This window comes from Lathyrus oleraceus, chromosome 7 (genome assembly GCF_024323335.1).
Source record: "Lathyrus oleraceus cultivar Zhongwan6 chromosome 7, CAAS_Psat_ZW6_1.0, whole genome shotgun sequence".
Classification (NCBI taxonomy): domain Eukaryota; kingdom Viridiplantae; phylum Streptophyta; class Magnoliopsida; order Fabales; family Fabaceae; genus Lathyrus; species Lathyrus oleraceus.
Genome location: NC_066585.1, coordinates 311,865,642 through 311,884,300, shown reverse-complemented (window position 1 = coordinate 311,884,300; position 18,659 = coordinate 311,865,642). Strand labels below are relative to the sequence as shown.

The following is an 18,659-nucleotide window of genomic DNA, read 5'->3' as shown; positions in this document are numbered from 1 at the left end:
AAGAAACGTTGACAATGTAAGAGAATTCGAAACAAATATCAAATGATTTCAAAAGCTAGTTGAATTTTTTAATCTACCATACATCTAAGCGAGAAAAAAAATGGAATAAGAGCAATATTTTACATGCAATAAGAAAACTCAGGCTTTTTCTTTTACTCTTCATTTTGAGAAGCTCTTGAGGAGGGCAAAACTATTTTCCATAATATAGGACATATTTATCGGTGAATATGAAAGAGTTGAGAAACATTTGAGTAAATACAAATTACCTATGTACTATTTGAGGATGATAAGGGGAATACATTGTTCTCCTTGCCTTCCTTTGGATTAGAAAGAAGCATTCGACTAATAAAAAAAAGACATAAGTAATTATCAACTTTCTTAACTTAATTTAATGTTTCGTTTTAGTCTCTTAACTAAAAAAACGTTACAAGTTAGTTTCTTAACTTCACTTTCGTTATCCTATTTGGTCCCTTTTGTCAATTTTGGAAAGGAACCGTTAAGTTCTAGGGACGTGGCGTGACAGCGAGACCATTTGTACAAATCTAAGTCAACATATGTAGTTAAAAACGAATACATTGTTTAAGTTGCAAAAACAAAATCCTCGCGCAATTTAAACCATGTATCAGTTTTTAACTATATATATTATGACTCATATTTGTACCAGTGACATTGTTGTCACGCCGTATCATCACAACTTAACGTTTTTTATTTAAAAAATTGACAGAAAGGATATTATAGGATAACAAAAATGAAGTTAAGAGATTAACTTATATCATTTTTTAATTAAAAAACTAAAATAGAATATTAAATTAAATTAAAAAACTAAAATATATATTAAACCTAAAAAAAAATACTCTAAACCTCGCTTAGGTTCACTTTGGCCTCATACAATATTTATGTTAGTAAAACTAACATAAAAAAATATTAATTATAAATAAAACGAAAATCCAAACAGTTTAGTCTTAAATATGCTTTTTCCCATTAAAAGCAAATTAGTTAAAACTTATGCAAACTTGCATACATCACACATTACACACCACATGACGTTATTGGGAATACACAAGTGATTTTTGGCTTAGATCTTAGAGGTGTTTGTTTAGGTTATAAGGGAGATGCCGTCAGAAATCAACTTAGTGGTGATAAACTTGTTTGCGGTCTCTGTGAGATGAAGGCCATCCCAGAACACATATTTAGATGCATTAGGACATAATCTTACAGAAGTCTTTTTATTATTATTATATGATGTAGAAGTTTTCTCTAGGAAGCTCGTCCCAAAACAACCCTTCCTTGTTTCAGAAAATCCTGCACGTAAAAAGAGTACTCATGTTACATGCCATAAAAGAAATGAAGAAATGAGTTAGGACAGAAGGGTTGGTAGGATACTTCAATTAAATTGATGTAAATTGTTGGTATGATCCTTGGTATACTTTTTAAAAGTTACTTTTTCATTTATTTTTGAGACGGAAGGATTTAAACCATCCTTGGTATATGATTACAATAAGGTGATTTCGAATTAATGACATTTTATTTATTCATTTTTAAAGAAAGAAGTCCCGACAATAGTCTACTAAATCCAAAAAAAACAACAACTTATAATTATAAAAAGAGGTAGATTTTTGTACCATATTCCAAGGGTCGAGTGATTAGATTATAGATAGGTTGATAGCTATCAAGAAGCACCACATTGAGACCAGGAAGCATTTTTCTCAAGTTCACAGATGTGGAGTTGAGCTTTTGATTAAAGGTAAGAGCAACATTGTTCAATTCCACTACACATTTGTTGCTATATGGAGAATCAAACAAACTAATGGCCGCAGGCAAGCAACCTATCGCACCTACTGAAATCACACCTATTTTTCTTGCTCCTTGTGCATATAAATTCTGCCAAAACATATATATAATTACAAATTAATATTATTTGCATATATGAATTACATTATTTAATAAATAACATTGGTTTAGAGATACATGTATATACCTGGATGAAATCAGCATAATTTTGTGCAAGAATGTCTGTGAATTGATCAGGAGTATAAACCAGGCGAAGCAATGGATTTATGTAATAATTCAATAAAATATCACCACTTCCAAAAGAAACAATATATAAAGCACCATCTATAATAGACAATGCATCTGTTCTCCCTGCAATTTTCATTAATTCCTTTTGGTACTCCTTATAGTGCTCTAGTTGTTGGCTCAATGACAGCGAATGCTACAGTTAAAATATCAATGAAACATATTACTATTCTCATCAAACACATAAATTTTTTTATCAACTTTTGTTTATATCAATTTAAATGTATTTACATATAATTTGGCTGTAGAATCATGGTAACCAGAACCAGCTGAGGCAAAGTTGGCCCCATTCAAGATGTTCTTTCCTTTGATATATAAACTCAGATAAGCAGGTTGATAGGAGGTAAATCCGAGAATTTCAGCTGAAAAAAATAAATGAATAAATAAAACAAATAATTAAATATATTGTTAGTCCCTATAAAACAGAATTTATATAAATTATGATAATTAATTAATTTTTGAAGGGAAAGAAAAACACATGTAAAGTCACTGATAAGTTTTCCATTGGAAAATCTTCCGGTTGGAATGTGATTTTCAAAATCTCTTCCATAAGGAAGAAAGTTTGCTTTAACCAAAGTAGGTAGATAGTTGTTATTGCCAACGTCAAGAATAGAGTCTCCAAAAATGAACAATGCAGGGACTCGAGGTTTTCCATTAATGGGGACTATAAGAACAAAAAGAAGAAAGAAAATAGTTGAAACAACACTTAAATAACTCATATTTTTTATGTCTATGCCAATGTTCTCTTTACCAAAGTACATGTTGGTTTTTATAGTACTCTTGTTTTAATTTGGCAAATACATGTCTTTTTATTTATAGCATTTATATTTCTTATGTTTTAAAATAAATGATATATTTTATTATTTTCACATAGATTAGGAAAAATACATAAGAGAGAGAGTGAGCGAGTGATATTTTTCTTTTATAATTTTCCTTTGTTTTCAAGTAATATTAGTTTAAGGAAATTAAATAAAATAGGAATCACAAATAAATAAATGTTTAATAAACTCTGTTAATTATCACCTTTAATTTAAATTGATTAAAATACTGTATATTTTAATTTAAAGTTTTATTTTTTAGGGAAAGTATTTTTTTAATTATCACTTTTATTATTTAAATATATTATTACAATTTCTCAAAACTTACATCTAAGTATTTAACTAGAGAAAAGAAACAAATAAGACAAATAAAAAATTGAGTATGTTATGGGTAAAAAGAAACTTTTTAAATTTTTTTTATATTTTCTTAATTTTATGTGTGTATAACCAACCTTAAAAAACTGAAACAAATATATCTTCTACTGACAAAACAATAAAGTTAAATGTATTTCATCTATGATTTATGTATTATTTAGCCTCTTTATTTTAAACTCCTTCCATACCAAATTATAAAATATTTTAGATATTCTACACAAATTAAAAAACATAATTCATTTTATATGGGGAAGATAAACTATTTATGATTTTATAATATTATCTTTAATTTAATACATTTGAAAAAGAAAGTTAAAAAATTGAAAGAAAGATTAATAATAAATTATAGAGATCTAGTTGAAAAAATATTATTAATATTATATTAGAATTGAAAATGATTTATAATTGGGGCAATTTTTTTTTCAAATTAATTTATACTAATTTAGAATAGAGGAACCATTATTTTACCATTACAAAAAGACATGCCATCATACCATCCATTTATTGAATGTCATAATATTAATTACTACTATATCAATGATTTCTGCATCATAGACATTACGTTACTGACAATTTATTGAAATGACATAAATTAACTGGTTTACATACAATTGATTTTCGCATGTCTTAAAATTTTTGTATGGTGTGCCATATTAACTCAAACTTCTATGACATTTCCATTACAATTATTAGAACATTATTGTTTGAAGGGTCATAATCAAATGACAATGAGATATTAATGAGATATCAAATTTATTAATATGATATCTTTGATAATTTTTTATCGCATATCCGAATAATAAAATTTACTGTTGGATTGAAAGTTATTATCATATCAATCATGTCTATAAAATTTAACATCAATAGAAAATAATTTAATATGTCATCGAGATACTTGAAAATTAACGTCTTACAAAACTTCAACAAAATTGTTAATTTTGATCATTCTTTTTAACATATCAAATGATTTTTAATTGATATTAAATTTTATAGACATGATCTATATGATAATAATAACTTTCAATCCAACAATGAATTTTATTATACAAATATCCAGTAAAGAATTATCGAAGATATCGTGTTATTAAGTTTGTCACCTTGATGTCATTTGATCCGGACTGTTATCTAAATACTTAGCCTAATTCTAAGTCTACTATATTTATATGGCAAGTACTATTTGTTTAAAACTTTATTAAAACTTTATATGGATCGAAAGTTTTACACTTTTTAAGATAATAATTAATTTTGTTGATTTCAAAGATAAAACGAATGTCATTTTCTCCTATAATCTTATTAGTAATAGGAGTTGTGGTAGTTACATGATTTAAAAATAAATAAATAGAGGTATGTAAATGAAAAGAAATAATAACTATCACTTTGATATTCTAAAGAGATAAATAATTCGAAACAAATAAAAATAGGAAAAATGACATCTATTGTGAGATTGATGGAGTATTTGTTTAAAATTGTAAATATAAGATTATTATTATTAATCCATTTTTTCACTTAATTAATTATAAATAATATATTTATAAATCACTCATTTATTTATAATTTATTAATCATTTTTACGTTTTTATTGACCAACGAAATACATAACTTTAACCATTTTTATAAATTAAATTATAAATTATATTAATCAATTTTATAACTTTATTAATTATTTTTATTTTACTATTTAAAACTATCACTAACCAAATTATGATTCATATTAACCAACTTTTTTCACACAACTAACAAAGTTGATTTATTACGTAAGATTTTTTTTTTTATGTCAAGACACTCAATAACCAACCTATAAACTATATTAACCAAATATTTACACTTAAATAGTCAATTTTGTTATAGTATATGAAATTACTTTTTGATAAATGGGCCCTGGTTAACTAAATTAAGAGTTAAATTATTCAAGTTTTTACATATAAATTGTTTTTAGAAAGAGAGAAAAGAAGTATTAAAAAAACAAAATTTTAAAAGTTGATTTTCATTGTAATTGTGAATAGTAACATGTGATGGTGTACGTGTAAGAATAATCGTCAAAAGGTGAATAAGGTTTGTTTTTTTATCAACGTTTACTCTTCATGCGCTTTGTGTAACACCCTTCTACCCAAACAACATATTTAAATAGATTATCAGAGTACAACATGTAGAAGAGTTTACATTTCTTACAACATAACACTTATCGCATCACAACATAAGACATATTATTTATTTTATTAAAACTTCGCAGCGGACAACAACACAAATATTATCATTCATCATATAACAATTCATAATAATGTTTCAACATTATCTCAACAAAGCATCTCAACATATTAGTCATCATAAATAACGTAAATAATAATCAATTATCTATCGAATCCCATAACCCCGGTGTCACATGACCAGAGCATTTGACTCGACTCTGTAGAATAACTCTACACTTATTCTTCAAAGCCTCAACAATAACTACTCCTCTTTATCTGCACATTGCTCATCATAGATGAACATAAACACATGCAGAAGGGGTGAGAATTACATTATTGAATAATAATATAACGACAGAAATATAAACATAAATATATTTCTCATATGCCAACACAGCTCATCATAATCATCATAATCAACATATTCATGGACATCAACAAAACAACATATCAAATGCAATGCACACACCCATGCATGACTCAACACGACTCGGTATACCCATTTTGTGACCAACTACAGGATCACCACTCCCAGATTCATCACCATAGAATCCGAGTTCCCCGCAAGGAACCAAGCCTCTCAACAAGCCCGGAGTCAACAACATCATTGGAACTCAGTCCGTTCATCACTAGGCATCGGCCTTTCATGAATGCATGCACACCAAGCATGCATCATAATCAACATAGCAACAACAGCATCATATATTCATGTTATCATCATCATTAACACATTCTATCACAAAAGCATATCACATCATGCCACATAATCAAGCACAGTATTATCACACTCTACTAATATCTATACCACTCAAAGCAACGGGAAATGATCCCTCGTATACTATGCATCAGCTAAGTTACCTCGCTCAGCCTAACCAACCAAAACTGCACAACAACAGCCCAGGAAAGACCACAAGTCTGCCCATACGCGTATTGCCTATGCCCATACGCGTATTACCCACGCCTGACCAAATCCATACGCGTATTGCCCATATCCATACGCGTATGCTACGCGTATCACATTCCCATACGCGTACCAACAGAGACCAAAACACGTTCAAAACATCATCTTCTTCATCCATACGCGTATTGCCTAGTGCCATACGCGTACCAGCAATCTCATACGCGTATTGCCTAGTGCCATACGCGTATGACCAGAAACCAGATTTACAGATCTGCAATGGCTTTTTCTGCTACGAGATCTATCCAAATTCATCCTTCCACAGTCCAATTTTCACACAAAATCACTCATATCATCTAATACAAATAGTCCCCTATTCGATTTCACAAATCCTAACATCATTGCATATAATTTCTACGAATTCCTTCGATTAAAAACCCAATTTCGTTCATCCAATATTTCACCATTTTCAGCATATTATTGTTTAATAAGGTTCAGACCCCTTACCTCTTTGGATTGAAGGAAGCTCTGAGCAATCTTTGGCCTTTTCCTCTTCCTTCTCTTTCTCTTCAGCGTTTCTCCCCCCTTTCTCTGACTCTGAGGCAAAACACGTGAAAACAACCTGAGTCCTCACTTTGGCCTCTTTTATCCAATTTCCACTTTTACCCTTCCACTCTTCATATTCCATTTATTTATTTAATTATTATTAAAATAAATAACATCTATAGTAATAATAGAAATAATCCAATAATTCAACTTTATTTAATTAAATTAATAAAATAATATTAACTCAATTAAATAATTCTCTTATTTTAATTGGGGTGTTACAACTCTCCCCCACTAAAAGAGTTTTCGTCCTCGAAAACATACCTCAAGCAAATAGAGCCGGATACGACTCCTTCATCTGATCTTCACGCTCCCAAGTCAAGCTCTCACCAGCTGGACCTCCCCAAACAACTTTCACCAGAGCAATCTTCTTACCTCTCAGGGTCTTCTCTTCTCGGTCATCTACCCGAATTGGCAACACCTCAACGGTCAAATTATCCCTCACCTGGATATCATCCAACTGAACAACATGCGAAGGATCCGCAATATATTTTCTCAACTGAGATACATGAAACACATCATGCAGATTAGAAAGCGACGGCGGTAAAGCTATCCGATACGCCACTTCCCCAACCCTCTTCAAAATCTGATACGGACCCACAAACCTCGGAGTAAGCTTTTTAGACTTTAAAGCTCTACCCACACCTGTCGTCGGAGTAACTCTCAAGAACACATGATCCCCCTCTTGGAACTCAAGTGCCTTTCTCCTGTTATCATGATAACTCTTCTGACGACTCTGAGAAATCTTCATTTTCTCCTGAATCATCTTAACCCTTTCAGTCGTCTGCTGCACAATCTCAGGTCCGAGTACAACACTCTCACCTGATTCATACCAACACAATGGAGTTCTACACCTCCTACCATACAATGCTTCATATGGAGCCATACCGATACTAGCATGAAAACTATTATTATAAGTAAACTCTACCAACGGCAAATAACTATCCCAAGAACCACTCTGCTCCAACACACAAGCTCTCAACAAATCCTCCAAGGATTGGATAGTTCTTTCGGTCTGACCATCAGTCTGAGGATGATAAGCTGAACTCAACCTCAACTTAGTTCCCAACGCTTTCTGCAAACTTTCCCAAAATCTAGAAGTAAATCTGGGATCTCTATCAGATACAATACTGGATGGAATACCATGCAGCCTCACTATCTCCTCAATATACAACTCTGCCAACTTCTCTAAAGAGTGATTAATCTTCATCGGCAAGAAATGCGCCGACTTAGTCAATCGATCCACAATCGCCCAAATAGAATCATTACCTTTCGTCGTCCTCGGCAATCCCGTCACAAAATCCATGGAAATGCTATCCCACTTCCATTCCGGAATCTTCAAAGGTTGCATCATACCTGTCGGTTTCTGATGTTCAATCTTTGACTTCTGACAAGTCAAACAGGCATACACAAACTTAGCAACATCTCTTTTCATACCAGCCCACCAAAACAACTTCTTCAAATCTTGATACATTTTAGTTGCACCTGGATGGATGCTCAATCCACTCCTATGGCCCTCTTCAAGAATACTCTTTTTCAATTCAGACACCTCAGGAACACAAACTCTACCTTTAAATCGCAGGATGCCATTCTCATCAATCTCAAAATTACCACCATTACCCTGGTTAACCATAGTAATATGATCAACTAGAGCGACATCAACTTGCTGACCATTCCGAATATCTTCTAGAATTCCACTAGTCAACTTCAGCATACCCAACTTTACACTATCAGCGGAAACTTCACAACCCAAACTCATATCACGGAACTGTTCAATTAACTCGAGCTCCCGAACCATCATCATAGACATATGTAGAGACTTTCTACTCAGCGCATCTGCAACTACATTAGCCTTACCGGGATGATAACTCAATTCAAAGTCAAAATCCTTCAGTAATTTTAACCACCTTCTCTGCCTCATATTTAACTCTTTCTGATCAAACAGATACTTCAGACTCTTGTGATCACTGAACACTTCGAATCTGGAACCATACAGATAATGCCTCCACATTTTCAACACAAATACAACAGCTGCAAGTTCTAGATCATGCGTAGGATAATTCCTCTCATGAACTTTCAACTGTCTAGAAGCATAAGCTACAACTTTACCATTCTGCATCAAAACACCACCAAGACCCATCAAAGAAGCATCACAATAGACAACGAAGGACTCACCAGGATTAGGCAAGATCAACACTGGAGCACTGGTCAACCGCCTCTTCAACTCCACAAAACTCGCTTCGCAAGCTGCATCCCACACATACACTTGACCCTTCTTAGTCAACTGCGTCAACGGCAATGCCAACTTAGAGAAGCCCTCAATAAATCTGCGATAATAACCAGCTAACCCCAGAAAGCTGCGTATCTCAGTAGCAGACTTCGGAGTCTCCCACTGCAATACAGCATCAATTTTAGCAGGATCAACAGAAATCCCACCACTCGAAATCACATGGCCAAGGAAACTCACTTCCTTCAACCAGAACTCACATTTAGATAACTTTGCATATAATTTCTTTTCTCTTAACACCTGCAAAACAATTCTCAGATGTCCTGCATGCTCTTCTTCCGTCTTAGAATATATCAGTATATCATCTATGAACACCACAACAAAATTATCAAGGTACGGATGAAATATACGATTCATATATTCCATAAACACACCTGGAGCATTAGACACACCGAACGGCATCACAGTGTATTCATAATGACCATACCTCGTACGGAAAGCAGTCTTCGCAATATCATCTGACTTCACTCGGATCTGGTGATAACCCGACCGCAAATCAATCTTACTGAAAATATGAGCTCCAACCAACTGGTCCATCAAATCATCAATCCTCGGAAATGGATACCGATTCTTGATAGTCACCTTATTCAACTGCCGGTAATCGACACACAACCTCATCGTACCTTCTTTCTTCTTCACTAACAATACTGGTGCACCCCAAGGAGAAACGCTTGGACGCACAAACTTCTTCTCAAGCAATTCTTCAAGTTGCTTCTTCAATTCAACTAATTCAGTTGCCGACATTCTATAAGGAGACATCGACACTGGACTCGTACCTGGTACTAAGTCAATGGCAAATTCGACTTCCCGTTCTGGAGGTAATTCACTTACATCCTCCGGAAACACATCCTGAAATTCACAGACAACAGGCAAATCTACACTCACCACTTTCTTATCCGCTTGCAGAGACGCAAATAAAGCGAATATCTGAGCTTCATCTTTCACAAAATCCCCCACCTGCTTAGCAGATAGAAATCTTGCCTCATCATCCTCTCCAACTTCAGAAAATCGCACCGTCTTCCTATAGCAGTTGATAAACACGCCATAGAATTCTAGCCAATTCATTCCCAGAATAATATCAATTTGGTGCAAGGGTAAGCACACCAAATCAACCACGAACTCTCTCTCAAAGATCGTCAAATGACAACCTCGACAGACAACAGAAGTCTTCACAGAACCATTAGCAGGAGTATCTATCACCATACTTCCGCCTAGGGACGACATAATCACACCAATCCTGGTCGCACACTCATACGAAATAAACGAATGAGTAGCACCAGTGTCAACAATAGCAAGCAATTCAACATTATTAATCAAGCAAGTACCTTTAATCAGATTATCTTCTTTAGGAGCTTCAGCCCCACTCAGAGCAAACACCCTACCAGTAGTATGAGCTGCAGTAGCCGCCTTCTTCGGTTTCGAGCACTGCGAACTGATATGGCCTTTCTCGCCACAATTAAAACATGTCGGACCAGCATCCTTACATTCCGTAACTCTATGACCAGCCTGACCGCATCGGAAACATCTCAGCACTTTCTTGGCACAGCTATCAGCACGGTGGCCTGGCTCGCCACACTTGAAACATTTACCAGCTATGGGAGATCCTCCCCCACTTGGCTTCTTCGCATCTACCACTTTCTGCCTACCTTTACCATTCGGAGATGCATAAGGACTACCACGATCCTTATTCTTCTTCTCACTAAGACTCTTGTAGTGAGCAGTCCTAGCCTTGCTATCTTCATCAAATATCCTGCACTTGTTAACCAGTGTAGGAAACCTACGAATCTCCTGGTAACCAATGCCCTGTTTGATCTCGGGACGCAACCCGTTCTCAAACTTGACACACTTGGATTCCTCAGCATCAGCATTATTATAATGAGGACAATACTGCACCAGCTCCTCAAACTTCGAAGCGTAATCAGCAACAGACATGTTACCCTGCTTCAGTCCCAGAAATTCCATCTCCTTCTTACATCGCACATCAGCAGGAAAATATTTCTCCAGAAAGGCCGTCTTGAACCTTTCCCAAGTCATCTCAGCACCTGGTACTTCAATCCTCTGTCGAGTGTTATCCCGCCAGTTTTCAGCCTCTTCAGATAACATATGCGTACCAAACTGCACCTTCTGTGCTTCAGTACACGTCATCACCCGGAAAATCTTCTCAATTTCCTTCAGCCAAATCTGAGCACCATCTGGATCATAGCGCCCCTTGAATGTAGGAGGGTTATTCTTCAGAAACCTTCCCAAATTCCTAAACTCGTCGACCGGCGGATTCTGCTGCGCCTGCATAGCCTGCGCCATAGCAGCCAAAGCCTCAGCAATCGCACGGTCATTTTCTCCCGCCATACTCTGCACGACACAACTACAACCGTTAAATATCGACAGTGTCATTTACACTAATCGACCAACAGGGAAAACGTCACATTATGACTCGACTGGACTGACCATGCTCTGATACCACTAATGTAACACCCTTCTACCCAAACGACATCTTTAAATAGATTATCAGAGTACAACATGTAGAAGAGTTTACATTTCTTACAACATAACACTTATCGCATCACAACATAAGACATATTATTTATTTTATTAAAACTTCGCAGCGGACAACAACACAAATATTATCATTCATCATATAACAATTCATAATAATGTTTCAACATTATCTCAACAAAGCATCTCAACATATTAGTCATCATAAATAACGTAAATAATAATCAATTATCTATCGAATCCCATAACCCCGGTGTCACATGACCAGAGCATTTGACTCGACTCTGTAGAATAACTCTACACTTATTCTTCAAAGCCTCAACAATAGCTACTCCTCTTTATCTGCACATTGCTCATCATAGATGAACATAAACACATGCAGAAGGGGTGAGAATTACATTATTGAATAATAATATAACGACAGAAATATAAACATAAATATATTTCTCATATGCCAACACAGCTCATCATAATCATCATAATCAACATATTCATGGACATCAACAAAACAACATATCAAATGCAATGCACACACCCATGCATGACTCAACACGACTCGGTATACCCATTTTGTGACCAACTACAGGATCACCACTCCCAGATTCATCACCATAGAATCCGAGTTCCCCGCAAGGAACCAAGCCTCTCAACAAGCCCGGAGTCAACAACATCATTGGAACTCAGTCCGTTCATCACTAGGCATCGGCCTTTCATGAATGCATGCACACCAAGCATGCATCATAATCAACATAGCAACAACAGCATCATATATTCATGTTATCATCATCATTAACACATTCTATCACAAAAGCATATCACATCATGCCACATAATCAAGCACAGTATTATCACACTCTACTAATATCTATACCACTCAAAGCAACGGGAAATGATCCCTCGTATACTATGCATCAGCTAAGTTACCTCGCTCAGCCTAACCAACCAAAACTGCACAACAACAGCCCAGGAAAGACCACAAGTCTGCCCATACGCGTATTGCCTATGCCCATACGCGTATTACCCACGCCTGACCAAATCCATACGCGTATTGCCCATAACCATACGCGTATGCTACGCGTATCACATTCCCATACGCGTACCAACAGAGACCAAAACACGTTCAAAACATCATCTTCTTCATCCATACGCGTATTGCCTAGTGCCATACGCGTACCAGCAATCTCATACGCGTATTGCCTAGTGCCATACGCGTATGACCAGAAACCAGATTTACAGATCTGCAATGGCTTTTTCTGCTACGAGATCTATCCAAATTCATCCTTCCACAGTCCAATTTTCACACAAAATCACTCATATCATCTAATACAAATAGTCCCCTATTCGATTTCACAAATCCTAACATCATTGCATATAATTTCTACGAATTCCTTCGATTAAAAACCCAATTTCGTTCATCCAATATTTCACCATTTTCAGCATATTATTGTTTAATAAGGTTCAGACCCCTTACCTCTTTGGATTGAAGGAAGCTCTGAGCAATCTTTGGCCTTTTCCTCTTCCTTCTCTTTCTCTTCAGCGTTTCTCCCCCCTTTCTCTGACTCTGAGGCAAAACACGTGAAAACAACCTGAGTCCTCACTTTGGCCTCTTTTATCCAATTTCCACTTTTACCCTTCCACTCTTCATATTCCATTTATTTATTTAATTATTATTAAAATAAATAACATCTATAGTAATAATAGAAATAATCCAATAATTCAACTTTATTTAATTAAATTAATAAAATAATATTAACTCAATTAAATAATTCTCTTATTTTAATTGGGGTGTTACACTTTGTCTAAAAAGAGAAAGCTGTGGTATGAGATAATTGAAATGAAAATCAGTTTGGGAACTGGTGAGTGGTGTATTGGTGGAGATTTTAATCCTGTCAAAAATGGTGACGAGAGAAGTAGTGTGTCTTATAGAAGTGGAAAGAAGGAAATGGAAGAATTCTTAGATTTCATTGATAAGTTGGATCTCGAGGAATTGTCTGATATAGGTAGTAAGTTTAACTGGAATATCATTCGTATGGAAGCAGGTCAACATGACATTTTAAAACACTGCCCAGTGTGGTTGAAATGTGATATCATATATTGGAGACTTAAACCATTCAGGTTGATTCATGGTTGGTTCGAGCATAAAGAATTCAGGATGTTTATTGAGAAAGAATATGGGTGTCATACCCCAAAATTTGCCCATCAATAGTTCAAGACATTTTTCAGGGGCATTCCGACTCATTTTATGGCACTGATCTTAAAGGGACAAAGGCCCAGCTCACGAATGGCCCAATCCAGAAAATGGCCCAAACTGGCCTGTTCGCTACACGCTCGCCTAGCGAACGTTACGTTCGCTACCAGCTCGCCTAGCGAGGCTGACAGACAACAAAAAATTTCGGGCTTCATTCTGAGCCCATTAGGTCATGAAAAAGGGCATTATAAATACCAGCACTTCAGTAATGAAGGAGAGGACGAAAAAAGGAGAGAGGAGAACTCTAGCAAGCAAACCCTAGCGCTTACAGACGGAAAACCCTAAAGGAAGCCCTGAAGGAAAAGCCGGCGGCGGCAAGGTCACTTCCGCTCAATTCGATCCGATCAGCCAATTCAAGGTTACCATTCGATTACAAACAGGTTGGCATTGCTATTACTACCCTATGTTCTTAATTTGCACATGGTATCATGATTGAATTTATGAAACTATCTTAAGTTTTACATATGAATTTAAGTATGCATGAACCGTTGAATGTCTAACCACATAATCTCTGTAATGAATGCTATAAAGTGTGAAGCTTGCTGCCATTATATCGTTATTAAAACCGGAATCCGCAGCCGCTCGCTAGCACATCGCTAAGCGAGCATGCAGCGAATATTCGCTAAGCCTTCGCTAGGCGAGGTAGGCGCGAACCTGACAGTAGCCAGCTTTTCTGTTATGACTTTTCATTCATGTTTTATCATAGCCAGGCATTGTTTATTTGATCCTATTACTGTTGTGATTTCTTTTGCGGTGTAATCCTCGATTGCACCCTGATTTGGTATGCTAACCCGTTTGTTGAATTTTGCAAAGGTTCATATGTCCCAGAAAAAAGACCGTTGTTAGGTCTTCCACTTTATTTGTGGGATACCCTTGCGGAGGCTCACCCTAAATTGCTTAATTAATTTTAATGTGTTAATTTTAATAATTAATTTTAATAATTAATTTTAATGTATTAATTTTAATGTATTATTTTTAATGTATTGATTTTAATGTGGAGATTCATCATAATCACCTAATTAACTTTAAAATGCGGCCTTTAAATATGTGATCTTGGACCTCTCTTTTTGCCTTATGATATTACGGTATTACGGTCATGTCCCGTGAATGTGGGGATACACTTAGCAAAGACCCTTCGATTAAATCATCATAAAATAAATCATAGTCCCTCGGATGTTGCCTTCGAATATATGATTTCGTCCCTCGATGACCCTTCGGTGTAGCCTACGGTTAAATGATGATCGTCCCTTCGAATGCTAAGGTATCCTTACAACTGTTGCCTTCAATGACCTATCGATGACCCTACGATGACCCTTAAACATCCAAAGGGTAAAATTACTTACTTCTCAATAGTAAGGACAGTTTTACCCTCATAAGGATAGGAAACGTTCATAACGACCTTAGGAAGGTATAACTCTCAATTACTGGATCATAACCTAAAACATTTTCCACCCCTCACACTTTGCAAGTCCTAGAAAATCACCACTTGGTATACATTCATACTAGAATCATTACCAAGTTATATTTTTCTAAACGGTTTTTCAAAATCAAACGAGATAAATACTTTGTATACATTCATACAAGAATCATTACAAAGTTAAACTCTCTTTTCGAAACATTTTTTTAAAACAATTCACGAACACTTTTCAGACAAAAATATAAGTGATCCAGCAATTAAGAGCCCATGGATAACCATGGATACAAAGGGTGCTAACACCTTCCCTTTGTATAATGTACCTCCCGAACCCAAAATCTATTGAGGTCTTTCCTGTTCTTTTCCACCTTTCCTTATTGGATAAAAGAAAAGTCGGTGGCGACTCTTGCTATCCGCGACATTGCGATAAAAAGCAAAACACCCCAAGTCAGTTCACCGTATGACAGAACTGGCGACTCTGCTGGGGACTTACAAAGAGAGGTCACCTTAAAAATCATTTATGTTTTTCATTGTTCCTTCTTTTAAGGGAGTATTGTTGAGTGAAAGATCCTACACCCGGATCTAGTGTACCTTAGGTAAGTAGCAATAGATCATCGCGACTATCCGGCGTATACTGGAATGGTTAAAATGATGGCTACGGTTAATGTGACACTTTGGTTGTCCTGATGTTCCTCATGTTACTTGAGGAAAAATTTGGCATCTGCGTGGTGTCATCAAAGCATTAACCAGACCTTTAGAACCCTAATTGACTCATCCTAGCCATTAGAAAGTAGTGAGATAACTGACTTCGGTTCCGACTGGGGTTGGTTGAGACTCGATACTACACTCTTTGAGATTGGACTTTAGGGAAGCTTCGGTCAACCGCTTGGTGTTGCACTGAAGTGGACTTGAAGGAAGGTCAATGATTGGAGATCCATTTAGAACCCGGTTACTATTCTAGGACAGGTTGAACCAACTAAACTTCAGTGGGGAGGGTACTTACCTATGGAACTCATGCAAGCCTTAAAACCTAGGAATGATGGTTGTGTGACTTGCTTGTGCTTGTTATTTATTTAACCTCATAACATCATAACATCATAACATCATGACATCATAACATTGTACTAACCATTTCAAGGACTTAGGGATTTAACTTTGCTCTGTTTTGTATGAAAAAAAAACAAAAAAAACAAAAAAAAAACAAAAAAAAAGTTTCCCTTTTCGGTAGTTTATGCAAAGTTAAATTCCAAAAGGCCTTGAAAACATTTCATGCATTGCATAGCATAACATAGCATAACAGGTACTCTAAAGGGATCAGTGTTCTCATGGTTTTCCTCCACACAGAAAAATGGACATCGAACAAACTGTCAAGGATCTCCATGCTCAGAATGCTCAACTCCAGGAGATGATCTTGAACTTATCCAGGGGGCAGGAGGAACTGAAAGCTCTCTTGCTCGAGAAAAAGAAAGACAAGAAAGCTGTGAGTTACATTAATCCGGGAAGAAGGCTTAAAGGACAGGCTGCGGGAATCAAAATCAGAATTCCGAAGGATCAAGAAGAGGAAACAGAGACAGATTCAGAAGATGAGAATGCTGATCCTTTCAACCCTGAGGATGACGATGAAGATTACGAGAATGAACAGTACTCTCCAAAAGATGGCAAGTACAAGTTGCTGGAAGAACGCATGCTAGCTATGGAAGGTCAGAAGGCGCCCGGTCTGGATTTTGAAAGTTTAGGTCTAGTCTCCGATGTGATCATTCCTCGCAAATTCAAGGTCCCCGCTTTCACTCAGTATGATGGGGCATCTTGTCCTCAGATGCATCTGAGAGCTTACGTGAGAAAGATTCAGCCGTATACCACTAATAAGAAGCTCTGGATCCATTTCTTCCAAGAGAGTCTGTCTGGCACACAATTGGAGTGGTATTATCAGCTCGAGAGCTCTGACATCCACACATGGACTGATTTAGCAACTGCTTTCTATAAACAGTACCAGTATAATTCTGAACTAGCGCCTACTCGGCTACAGTTGCAGAATATGACTATGGGATCTAAAGAAAGTTTCAAAGAATATGCTCAAAAGTGGAGAGATTTGGCTGGCAGAGTCAAACCCCCTATGACTGATCGAGAATTAGTGGACATGTTCATGAGCACACTGACTGGCCCATTCTACAGCCATCTATTGAGGAGTTCCTCATTGGGTTTCACTGAACTTATATTAACAGGTGAACATGTTGAAAGTGGCATTCGAAGTGGGAAGATACTGGCGACTATCTTTGATCCTCCGGAGACTCCTAATGGCATCACTGCCCCTCTGCCTAATCATGACGAGACTGTCAATGCTGTGGAAGATACTGATAACGATTATGACTTGGATAGCTGGATTTTCCCAACAATCGGTGACGGACCCAATAATTGGAAGGCTGAAGACACTATCCCGATTTCCTTTAGTCAGGAGTAATTGTTATTGCTATTTTTGTGTTTCAAAGCATTGTGTCTATACCCGGGGCATAATAGCTAATTTTTCAAGGGTTTTGTCATTTCATAAGCATATTCATATTCAATAAATCAATGGACTTTTTGCATTCAAATATTGCGCTCTTTATCTTTCCTGTCATTTTTTTCAAACAAGCTATGTTTTCTTGCACACACGCACGTAACAGTTTTCCGATCCATATCCACTCTGGATCCTGTTGATAATAGTTCTGCTACTGTTCATTATGACTTTGAAAATCCGATCTACCAAGCCGAGGATGGAAGCGAGGAAGATTGTGAAGTCCCTGGTGAACTTGTCAGACTGTTACTACAAGAAGAAAAGACCATACAGCCGCAGGAGGAATCAATTGAAATTGCAATGGGTACTGAAATAGACAAGAAAGAAGTCAGAGGTTTCTTGGGACACTTGAATTACATTGCCCGATTCATTCCACACTTGACTGCTACCTGCAGACCCATCTTCAAATTACTAAAAAGGAAAAATCAAGAGATGGTATGGAATGATGAACGACAAAATCAAGAGGTATCTCCAAGAACCTCCAATTCTGATGCTACCAGTTGAAGGAAGACCTCTAACTATGTATTTGACCGTGTTAGAAAATTCAATAGGGTGTGCTGGGGCAACATGACGAGTCTGGTCGAAAAGAGCATGTCATACACTGCCTTAGCAAAAGGTACCGACTGTGAAACAAGATACTCACAGCTCGAGAAAGCTTGCTGCGCTTTGGCTTGGGCTGCTCGCCGACTAAGACAGTATATGTTGAA

General features: G+C 36.3%; 1 protein-coding gene across 1 annotated transcript; it reads right to left on the bottom strand.

Moving 5' to 3' along the window:
* Nucleotides 1-955: 955 nt before the first annotated feature.
* Nucleotides 956-2,810, bottom strand: LOC127105457 (GDSL esterase/lipase At5g22810). Its single transcript, XM_051042647.1, has 5 exons — nucleotides 2,555-2,810; nucleotides 2,308-2,438; nucleotides 1,979-2,212; nucleotides 1,623-1,881; nucleotides 956-1,302 (listed from the first exon to the last, which is right to left on the bottom strand). The coding sequence occupies exons 1-5, from the start codon at nucleotides 2,793-2,795 to the stop codon at nucleotides 1,097-1,099; spliced, it is 1,071 nt and encodes a 356-aa protein (XP_050898604.1). The 5' UTR covers nucleotides 2,796-2,810; the 3' UTR covers nucleotides 956-1,096.
* Nucleotides 2,811-18,659: the final 15,849 nt, after the last annotated feature.